This window comes from Glycine max, chromosome 15 (genome assembly GCF_000004515.6).
Source record: "Glycine max cultivar Williams 82 chromosome 15, Glycine_max_v4.0, whole genome shotgun sequence".
In the NCBI taxonomy this organism is placed as follows: Eukaryota; Viridiplantae; Streptophyta; class Magnoliopsida; order Fabales; family Fabaceae; genus Glycine; species Glycine max.
In genome coordinates this window covers 15,206,250-15,216,824 of record NC_038251.2, presented here as the reverse complement: position 1 = coordinate 15,216,824, position 10,575 = coordinate 15,206,250, and the positions used below count along the sequence as shown (strand labels likewise).

At 33.4% G+C, this 10,575-nt stretch overlaps 1 protein-coding gene across 1 annotated transcript; it reads right to left on the bottom strand.

The window, feature by feature from the left end:
* Positions 1-3,248: 3,248 nt before the first annotated feature.
* Positions 3,249-6,069, bottom strand: LOC100783032 (probable polyamine oxidase 5). Its single transcript, XM_014768308.3, has one exon. It carries the CDS (start codon positions 5,722-5,724, stop codon positions 3,979-3,981), a length of 1,746 nt encoding a protein of 581 aa, XP_014623794.1. The 5' UTR covers positions 5,725-6,069; the 3' UTR covers positions 3,249-3,978.
* Positions 6,070-10,575: the final 4,506 nt, after the last annotated feature.

Below are 10,575 nucleotides of genomic sequence, written 5' to 3'. Positions count from 1 at the left end.
GAATTTTTATTCCTTTATTAGTATATATGTAATGGGTAGAGGGTGTCACAAAAAATGTGTATTTAAACTTGAGTTAAACATCCTCAACAACAAAAAAACTTTAGTTAAACAATTAGAAGAGCCCCACCATTCAATAACATTAATACATTGGATATAGCTCATCTCACTCTCACACCTCCTATTCAACAAACCAAGAAAAGAAAAAGAAAAAAAGAAGTGAACTTTAATTCATGATCTTTTTCTATTTGAAATTAAAAACTAACTAGTCGTTTATCATTGTTTGGTTGATCACTTGTCAAAAGAACATGTTGAAGGAGGACTGTCCTTCTCATGTCACGGACATGTCCAGCTAAAATATTATGCTTTGCCTCAATCATCATGAAAGAGGATGTGTTGCAAAAGATAGTAAATAGTTGGATCGACCCCTTCAACTTCAAGTGTGATGCTCAAAAAAAGAATTTGGGAAACCTCAAAACAAACCTATTAGCTAGCCTACGAATAGGACTACCCCCAAAGATTCCATTCTAAAGATTTAAGTGGCCTACTTCTTGATCTTTCTTTATATATTATTTGGCTAACGGGTCTACCCCTATCACCACCTAGGTCTTCCTAAAGAAAAATCCAGATCCCCAATGTGATAACTTATTTAAATGTCATCTTCCTCTTTGTCATCATTGGCTCTCTAGGAATGAAAAAACGTTATTGTCATTTTTACAAGAAAGAAGAAAGGGATAGAGACCTCTTAATCATCTATCATTAAACTTTTAATCCAAGATTTGCAAAAAGGAAAAGCAGGAGGATCATTATGATAAAGAAGTTGGACACGTAAAGTTAAAGAAATGTTTGTCCAAAGGTGAATATGATAGAAAAGAATCATAATTTTGTGAAAGAGAATGATTAAGTACATCCAACTGAATAAACAGAAAAGTAAGAAGCAATGGAGTTGAGTGGTACGTATATTATATCAACACACTTCTACTACATCCACTGCTTAAAGGAGAAAAGTAACACTCAAGATGTGATTTACATTCTCTGTGCTAATTAATTTTATATTGTTTGATATCCAATTGGCGACTAAATCAGTTCCCTTGCTATATACTAAGTGCATGATACGGCCATAAGTCCAATAATGAAAAATACTATAGTAATTGTCTACCCTTATGTTAAATTTATGCTCAATATTGAGAGGGAAACATTTTGTGGACAAGAGCACATTACACTCAACTTTGATTGAATCATTTACAAACCATCTACTTACAGCATAAAAAGTAAGGTGTAGCTCCTTACAATGAAATCTTTCCAATATGCACGTGTAGTCAATTCAATGGTCCTACTAAAGTTCAACCAAATCAAAAGGGTAAACCCCTAAGCCTCGAGTAGGCATTGACTATTCCTAAATCGAAAGATTATATTATTTAATACCAATAGATATTCAGCAATTTAATCAGGTAGTTGTCACACCAACTTGATTATAACGAAATAGACCAAGATATTGTGGGGGATTACATATAGTGGTGGCCATGGAATATTGCTAATGAAGGGTGTGTGACCATAATGATAATTGGAGGCTAAGAGGGTCATGTTTTGGTAATTAAGATGTTAGATTAGCAGGTGAGGAATGTAGATTCTCATTTGTTCGTTTATGTATCAGACAAGGACTAGATGACAGATTGGTCTGTGATATGCAATCATCAAAGGGTGATTGAAGCCCACAAGAGGCAAGAAGAGAGAGCAGGTGGGCCATTTGAGTGTTTTATTTATTTTTTCTTTTCTTTTTCCTTATTTATTCTTTTGAAAGGAGGGAGGGAGGGGGGAGTTAAAAAAAAACTTGAAATGGGGAACGGGGAGGTCCTTGGGAAATCTTACAATAATAGAGTCACTTTACATTGCACTTGATTTGACCACACGGTCACCAAACAGATATTCTTAGATAATCCGTTAGCATTTATCGAGCAAAATATACAAGAAGCCATTGGCAGAATTTTAGTGACCCCAAAACAGGTTGTTATTCCATGTGACTTTTGTTCGGTGTTTTATTACCAAAAGGGTCTCACTAATCTTTATCCTAAGGATACTACTAATTGAGAATATCAAACATTTTTAATCACTTAAAATAAACAAATAAAGTCAACTTTTTTATTTACTTATGATATAAGAAATCAAATACTATTTTCAATCAAAAGAAGGATAGGTGAGTTAAGCCAATGATTAACATATGCGGGCCCCCTCTATAAGGCCAATTTATAATGATGAAATTGGTTTATTGTATGCATGATAAGATGAATAAGAGGGATGAGATTTTTTTCATGTATAGAATACATTATTTTTTATTGGAGATAATTTTGTTTAAGTGAGATAATACTACTATGAACAATAAAGTTTTTTTTTATATATGTAATTCAGTTGCATATTTAGGACTCGAATTCAAAATACTTATTAAACTTAAATAATCATGTGACTCGAATTCAAAATACTAGTTAAACTTAAATAATCGTGTGTCAGTTGATGCATGTATTTAGTGGTAAAGAGGCGAGATTAATTAAGCATAGAAGATAAAACATGGCAATGGCACATTATGACAGAAAGTATTATTCTAACATGGGGTTGTTCTAGTTCTACTGTGAAAGCAGGCAAAATCAAGCAAGCCCCCCTAAGGGAGTAGTAGTAGTAACAAGTATATATGATATGAATGATACTAGTGGATGTGCTTTGAATAACAATTGGTAGGTAGGGGATTTTGTTACTTGGAGCAAAGTGGTCTACATATATGTGTATGTCTGTCCTATTGGCAATATACGTACTAATAGGCAGAGGAATGGGACCAGTCGTTTTCATGAATCCTGACCAAGAGAGCTTCTGCACAAAAGATCCCTGCAATCAGATGGCTATAAGCATCTACAATTCTGTCTCATTGTTAAAGGACATTTTGGTTATTGGTCTGATCGACCGATACTGGTCATGGGGGCAGGAGGGGTGCATAATGGGACCCTACCACATTGGTGCCTCTATCTATCTATCCCTTTTCATGTGAATCGTATACAGTTTTAGCCAGCTCATGTATTGTCCCAAGTTACTTACACACTCACCTCTAAATATATATCACTCAAACAAATGAATGCTTTTGGAGTTTCCTGTTAGCCTTAGTTTGTTTGGAATCAAAGTTTAAGTAAGTGCTTGCGTTTGCATTTGACATACATTAAAGTCATACATTTTGAGCTAGCTTTATAAACAATATATACATACATACAAAGTGGTCCAATTTGTTGCATTACACTGAAATTAAACTTGATTATATATGTAGAATGGAATGAACAATGGTGAATTGAATTGAACTGCACTGAACTCCTTACCACTTAATTACAGAAGCTCTATCTATATATATCACATCAAGGACCAATTCTCATAAAAAGGTAGCATCATCAAAGTTTTTGAGTAGAGGTTATACATGACAAGAACACATACATAGATAGGTCTGAGCAGTTGACAAGCCATATTTCACTTCATAGAACTAATGAGAGGAGATTCCAAGCTGGAAATAGCCGGGTTTGGCGGATCCTGTCCTTTGAGAGAAGCCAGAGAGCCCACATGACATGGGGGGGTTGCATTGCATACCTGAAGCTTTTCTAGTTTTAAATTTCAGATTCTGAATGTCATCCAAAATTCGCATCTAGTTTTTCTTTTGAAGATTAACAAGGAGATTTATTAAAAATGAAAAGAAACTACACTCATAAATGAAGAGAAAGAAATATATTGGGGAAAAATTACTTCAAGTAGTACATCTAAATGTCCCCATCTCACTATTCATCTTGCCCCCTTCTAATATTGATTTTTCCAACACTCACTACTTTCCTTAAAGAGAAACGAAGACGTTTAAAATGGAAATGGGAATAATATCATAGAGATTAATGTTCAAAAATTTTAAAAGAGAGGGGAAAAAAAGGGAAGGAAAAAATAAAAATAAAAATAAAAATAAAAATACTAGTTGTTATAAATCCCAACACAATGGTAATGTTGAAGAAGCCTATTGGCTTCCCTAAGACCACTGAAGTAAGCTCCATGAGTTGTGGAATAATGAGTTCTGTGAGTTGCTTCCCCTGCAAACAAAATTTGAAGTGGAGATGAAGCTGCAGGAGGTTGACAACTGTTATCTTTTGGCAATGGCTCTGCCATTGTATCTAAATCATCACCACTTGATCCTACTGCAACATAACTGTATGAGCCTAAAAACAAGGGATCAGTTCCCCATTTGCTCTTCATGACTTTACTGAACTTCACTTCATTTTGGTGGTGAGATCTCTCCTCAGAATTCACATTCCCATTGCACAATTTATGTGAACTGGTGGAACCCTTTTGCCACTGAGAATGCTGTAGAAAGCATGAGACTGTGGATGAAACCCCATTTATGATCTCTTCATCTTTGAGTGACTCAAGTGCTAGTGCTTCCTCCCCCACAAACCATGACAAGAGGACACTAGAATTGTTGTAGATGGGGAAAAGGGTGGCTGTCCTCCTCATCCACCAGGGTATTTTCTTGTGCCCCATTTCAGATTGAGGTGAATGGAAAACCATTTGCAAGAAAGGAAACCCTTTGTTAGAGTGTTCATTTCCATGTTTCCCTTCTCCGTGTGTTGGACTCAATTGCATAAACAACTTGTTAACAACACCAAAACCAAGCCTTGAAATAGCCTCAGTCTTGGAAGGGGGAAGAGGAGGACAGAACATACCTGAATCATCATCATCATCACTAATAGCAGCTTTTAACACTCCAAGTGAAACTGTGACAATGACATGATCAGCAGACATAACTGAGCCATCACAAAAATGCAGCTTCACAGGCCTAGAAGAGCAACATCCATTTTCCACAGCACCCTTCCTCTTCTCATCATCAAGCTGCCACTCAATCCTTGTGACCTTCCTACCTAACTGGACAAAACCAGGTGGCAACACAGAAGCCAAGGACTCAATTATGCTCAAGTACCCTTTAGCAATAGTGATTTCTTCACCTGGGAACATTCTGTACTCACTCTCAGCACCATAATCCAGTGTCAAAAGGTCATCAGCTGAAGTATATGTCCTCTGGTTGTTCTCATGCATTGCAAAGATTGCTTCTTCAAGCAGCTTCCTGCTCCAGTTCCCACACCCTTTCACCTCCTCTTGCTCCTTTGAAACCTGGTATGCCTCAAGGCCTTGTCTGAGGAAAGAACCAACACTAAGGTTGTTGTTGTTGTAAGCAGAAGCAGAAGCAGAAGCAAGCTTAGCAGCCAAAGCAGCCAGCTTGTGATAGCTTTCAAGTTCAGCACCCTTTGAAGTGGCCTCAGTGAGGGTCTTCTTACCTTGAGAATATTCCATGAGGGTGTTGAAGAGCTTCGTGATGGGGTCAACAATGGAAGGGTGGAGGTGAAAGCCACCTTCAGCAATGGTGATGGCCTCATCAGTGTTGCCATCCATGCACTCCCAAGGTTGGTCTGAGTGGAGTGAGTGGATCTCTTGGGCAATCTTGTGAATAGGGCTGCCACCAATTCCATGGATCCATGTAGCTCCCATCTCAATGCGGTCACCACCAAACTCTGAGGTGTTGATTCTGCCACCAATCCTTGTTCCACCCTCCACAACACACAGCTCAAACAAGTCCTTTGAGGCAGTGGCAGTGTAGAGCTTGTTGGCAGCTGTGAGACCTGCCATTCCTGCTCCAATTATCACAATCCGTGGCTTCTTCACCACCATTGTTGTTGCTACTTCTTCCCTTGAGAGAAAGATTTGAAGATGGATAGTTAGATAAATAGATAGATTGCTAATAGCTTTGCTTTTCTTTTTTCTTTTTTTCCACTCTTTTCAGGCAGAGGAAAACAACAAAACTAAAATCACACACGAGGGGGGGGAGAAATAAAAAAGAAGACAGAGTGGTACAACAACACAAGTGGTGTGAACTGTGAAGGTGAGATTTGAGTTACTGACAATGAATTTATAACTGGCCTCTGCTTCCTCACTGAATGGCCTTTCTCTTGAACTTTTCTTTTGGGGGGAGGTGCAGTGATGCCAATCACTAACTTACTGATGTAAATAAACAATTATTGTCACAATAATCATAATAATACTAAATATCGGTTGAAAGGAAATAAATACAGTTCAAAGTCACACACTTAAAAGTAGTAAATGTAAAAGTCTTGTGCAGTTTTCATGATGAGATAATATATGCATATGAGGTTTTAAAATCACTCTCTACACTCTACATCTAGTGGAACAAGATAATAATATCTTACATATGATAAATTATAGGTTCGAATCTCCACTCTTTTTCTTGAATGAGGTAAACGTATGTATTTATGTAAACATTTTTTGAATCGGGAGATTTTTCATATCTTAAATTTGGTGTTATCTTCTTTCTCTAATTTTTTTTCTCATCTAAAAACATATTACTATTTGACCATGATTTCGTCCACAACATCTAAGGTTTTAAGATTTTCTACCCTTATGGCTATATCAACTACATTTATCTATAACTATTTGCAATATCAAGAATTACGATAAAATTGTAACTCTAATTTAAAACCTTACATGAAACACTAATGTATGGCTTGGCCTTCTAAACTACTAGTGACTTGTAGTATTTTGTTTTTCACGTTGTTATGGCTTACTATATACTAGTAATTACTAATCCCTAATAAAGACAGGGGTCTACTTTTTTCATTGAGCACACACTCTACAACTACTTACAATTACAAGCAAAAGGGTTGAAACTTGAAACTGATCCAAGTGTAACATAAAAATTGAGGTTGGTATCGGTAGGTCTGCCCCACAACCATAAATGCCCACGAGTGAGTAATAATTCAGAGACAGTCACTGAGCACTGAGCTATATGACTAATGTCTATGACTATAACCTATGCTATGGGGGAGGGAGGTTTATTACCAATTAACCAAAGGGGAAAAAACCCAAAGGATATGAAAAATGTGAAAATACAAAGAGAAAAGAAAAGAATTAAATAAATAAAAAAAGGTTGATAGTGCCTTTCACCAACCTCACATGTAAATTGAGTTAGGGACGGCCCACCAACTGAACAAGTCAATGGTCCTGATCAACCGATGGGCTGTCCTTAGAGGAGTCTTAAGGAGGACACCGTACAAATCCAAACAATTATAATCAAATTGCTCACTGCACACCACACTCCCTTGCACTGTTGTATTATTATTGTTTACACCAACCCTATGCTGTTCTTGTTCTTCCCAATTCACATTCTCTCCCCTGCCTCTTCTCTCTGTCAAAAATCTATTGGTCAATTATTTTGGGTTTATATACAACTATTATATATGATTGGCAAAACTTTCCCTCGTAAATATTTAAGAGAGTTTAATAATTATACATTTATAATATAAAGTAGTTTTATATTATGATTTAATTATTATTAGTATAAATTTTTCTTTTTTTAGACCACAAGTATTCTTTATCATATGTCATTTTGTTCATAATCATTAAAAGTAAAAAGATTCTCTTTTTAAATATTTAATGTATTTACATATTTAATTATTGGTTGATAAGACTTTTATACTAGTTAAGATGAAAGAATCACACGTCAATTAATTTACCAATTGATTCACACATTTAATTATTTATTAATAAAACTTTTAAATTAGTTATATCATAGAAGAAACATACTTTTATCTGTATTTGGATGACAATAAATTTAGTATTGTCAGCCAATTAAAAGTTATATTAATATAACTTTAAAGTTAATTATTGTAAAATTTATGTATAAAGGATTTATAAAATAGGTTGGGTGATATTTTTTTCCCAACATCAAGGTTGTTGAGCATCAGTAACCAAAACATGACTGCAATTATAGCATAGCATTAGTTGTGTTTCTACACTTTTCCACAATATATCCAATAACGTGATGAAATCATGGCCATTTTTAAAACCTTTGAGATTGACTTATTTTCACAATGATCTCATTAACAAATTGACCTATCGTGTATTGTTATTGATTATTCTCACGTTTGTAACTGAACAATGTTAAATTTATATTGACCAGTTCAAAAATTAGACTGTCCATTAATTAGTAGATTTTCTAATTGACCAGTTCAAAAATTTATATTGTTACAGTACGATATTTTTATGGAGACAGAAGAGTGAGATAAGATCTAAATTGGTGTTTTTAGCGGTTAAATTAGAACGACCGTGACCAAATTTTTAACTCAATATCTTCAACGAAGTATTTGTTTTAACTTATTTATAAAATATTAATTTTTTTCAAGGAAATTACCCTAATGCACTTACTTTAGTATTGTGAATGAGTGCAGAAAATATTAATAAAATACTTTCAAACATAAATTTTTAATATTTTCATTAGTAAATTAATTATAGTTTTTTAGATTTTGTGAAATTTTAATCAAGGATAAAGAAAGGGATATAAAAAGCATGCTCTTATAATTTTTTTATAAGATCTTATTAAGCAGTATTTTAAAGACACTGCTTAAAAACATTATTTCTTATGGGATATATTTTATTAGATGTTTCTAATTTCTTAAGTGATAGGAATATTAAGTCATTTTTATATTTTTGAAATAATAAATATTTCTTCTGTTTTCGTAATTATTACTATTCCTTAAGCCAATTTGAAAAGTTATACTAGCAGATAGACAAGAACTGAAGTGGTAGTGTTTATTTTAATTGTGATGGTGTATAAGAAGATGGGATTATTATTTTCAAAGTTTGTTAGCAGTTAGCAGCACACGTTCAAAGAAAAAACAATCTGAATAATAATTGTACGTACGGTCCAAGAAAAACTAAATATTGATTGAAGATAGATATGGAAGCAAATATCTAAGCAAGCATCTTTGATATTTGTGGTCAACGGTTTCCAGACTTTATAATTGAAAAGGAGTAGTGAGAGAGAGAGATAAAGCAGAGCACAAAGCACAGTGCATGAATCTTGGTAAGCGGTGATCAGTGAGCAACGTCAACATGATAGCTAGTGCTTATTAATTGCAGTACGAATCATTTTTACAATTACATAACCCTTTGTCCGTTCTCACTTTGTCATTGTACTCAATAAAATAAATAAATCTGTCATCTCTTCTCTCCATCCCTAAATATAAAAGATTTATATAGTAAATTTAGCCTTAAAATATAATTTTTCTTTTTTTATTTTATTTAATTCATAATTTTAGTTTTTTATTTTAAAATAAAAATATTTAGTCATTTTCTTAAAAAATCTGATTTTAGTTCCTATATTTTAAAATAAAATCACTTATTTCTTTTAATATTTTAAAAAATTCACAATATTGATTTTCATATTTTAAAAAAAATTTACAATTTTAATTTTTAATTTTATTTCTTTTATTTCTTATATTATAATTGATTAAATAATTTTTTGATAATACTTTGAGTGAATATGTTAGATTTATGATTCAACTGAATCAAAAATAAAATATAAATAAAATTAAGAATTTAACTAAAATTTAAATTTTGTAAAATAGAAAGAATAAATATTTTTATTTTAAAATAAGTTATTAAAATCATAAATTTTTTGAAACAGATCAATCAAATGTTTTTATTTTAAAATTAAAAGACCAAAATTATGGATTAAGCAAAATAGAAGATTCAAAATTACATTTAAACCATAAATTTAGATATACTCCCATAAGAAAAAGAAAGAAACAATTCATAAAACTTATTATTTATGAACTAAAATAAATAAGAGTATTTTGGTAAAAAAAAATAATTAATAAAAAAAAGTTATAGAAAATACTTATAAAAAGGAATAAGAAAATTTTAAAGTAATATATTACATTTAAGGATAGAGGGAGTAAATATATATCCTCAAGAGGTAGAGTGACCTTGTTGAAATCAATCCTGTGGTCTCTCCCGAACTACTTTCTTTCGGGTGCCAAAAGGTATTATCTCTAACCTTGAATATCCGTTTAAAAAATTCTTATGGGGGAGTGAAGGAAGGTATAGAATATATTAGGTGACATGGAAAAGGGTGTGTAGGAAGAAGGAACAAGAGAGAGTAGGAGTTAGAAATCTTGAAACAGTTAATTAATTTGGCGTTACTAGGAAAATGGTAGTGGCGATTGAAAGCACAAACAAGATGCACTATGGTATAGGAGGCTCAAAGGAAAGTATGATAAGGGAAGTGGGAATTGGGAGTGGAAGGGAAGGAGATGTTCGAACTGGTAGGCTGATATCAATTCTTTAGAGGATACTCAATTCCAACTACATTGGTTCTCAAGATCAATTCGAAGACAGGTCGGAGGGAGAAATTAAAGAGACTTTATTTTGGCAAGATTCATGGGTGGAGGGTGGGAGGCTAAGTGAGAGGTTTTATAGATTGTATAATTTTGCATTAGATAAAGAAGTCATGGTGGTATAGATAATGGCAAGAAGGAATATGGGTATAGAGTAAGGATTAGAGGAGACCTCTATTTATTTGAATGGGAGAAGGACTCGATGTTGGAGTTGAAGGAGATTGTGTGAGTAATGTAGAAATGCCATAATGAGAGTAGGATAGTTGGGAATGGAGGAGAGAAAATTCTTATGCATATTAAGTCAAAACAACATATAAGGAAATTATGG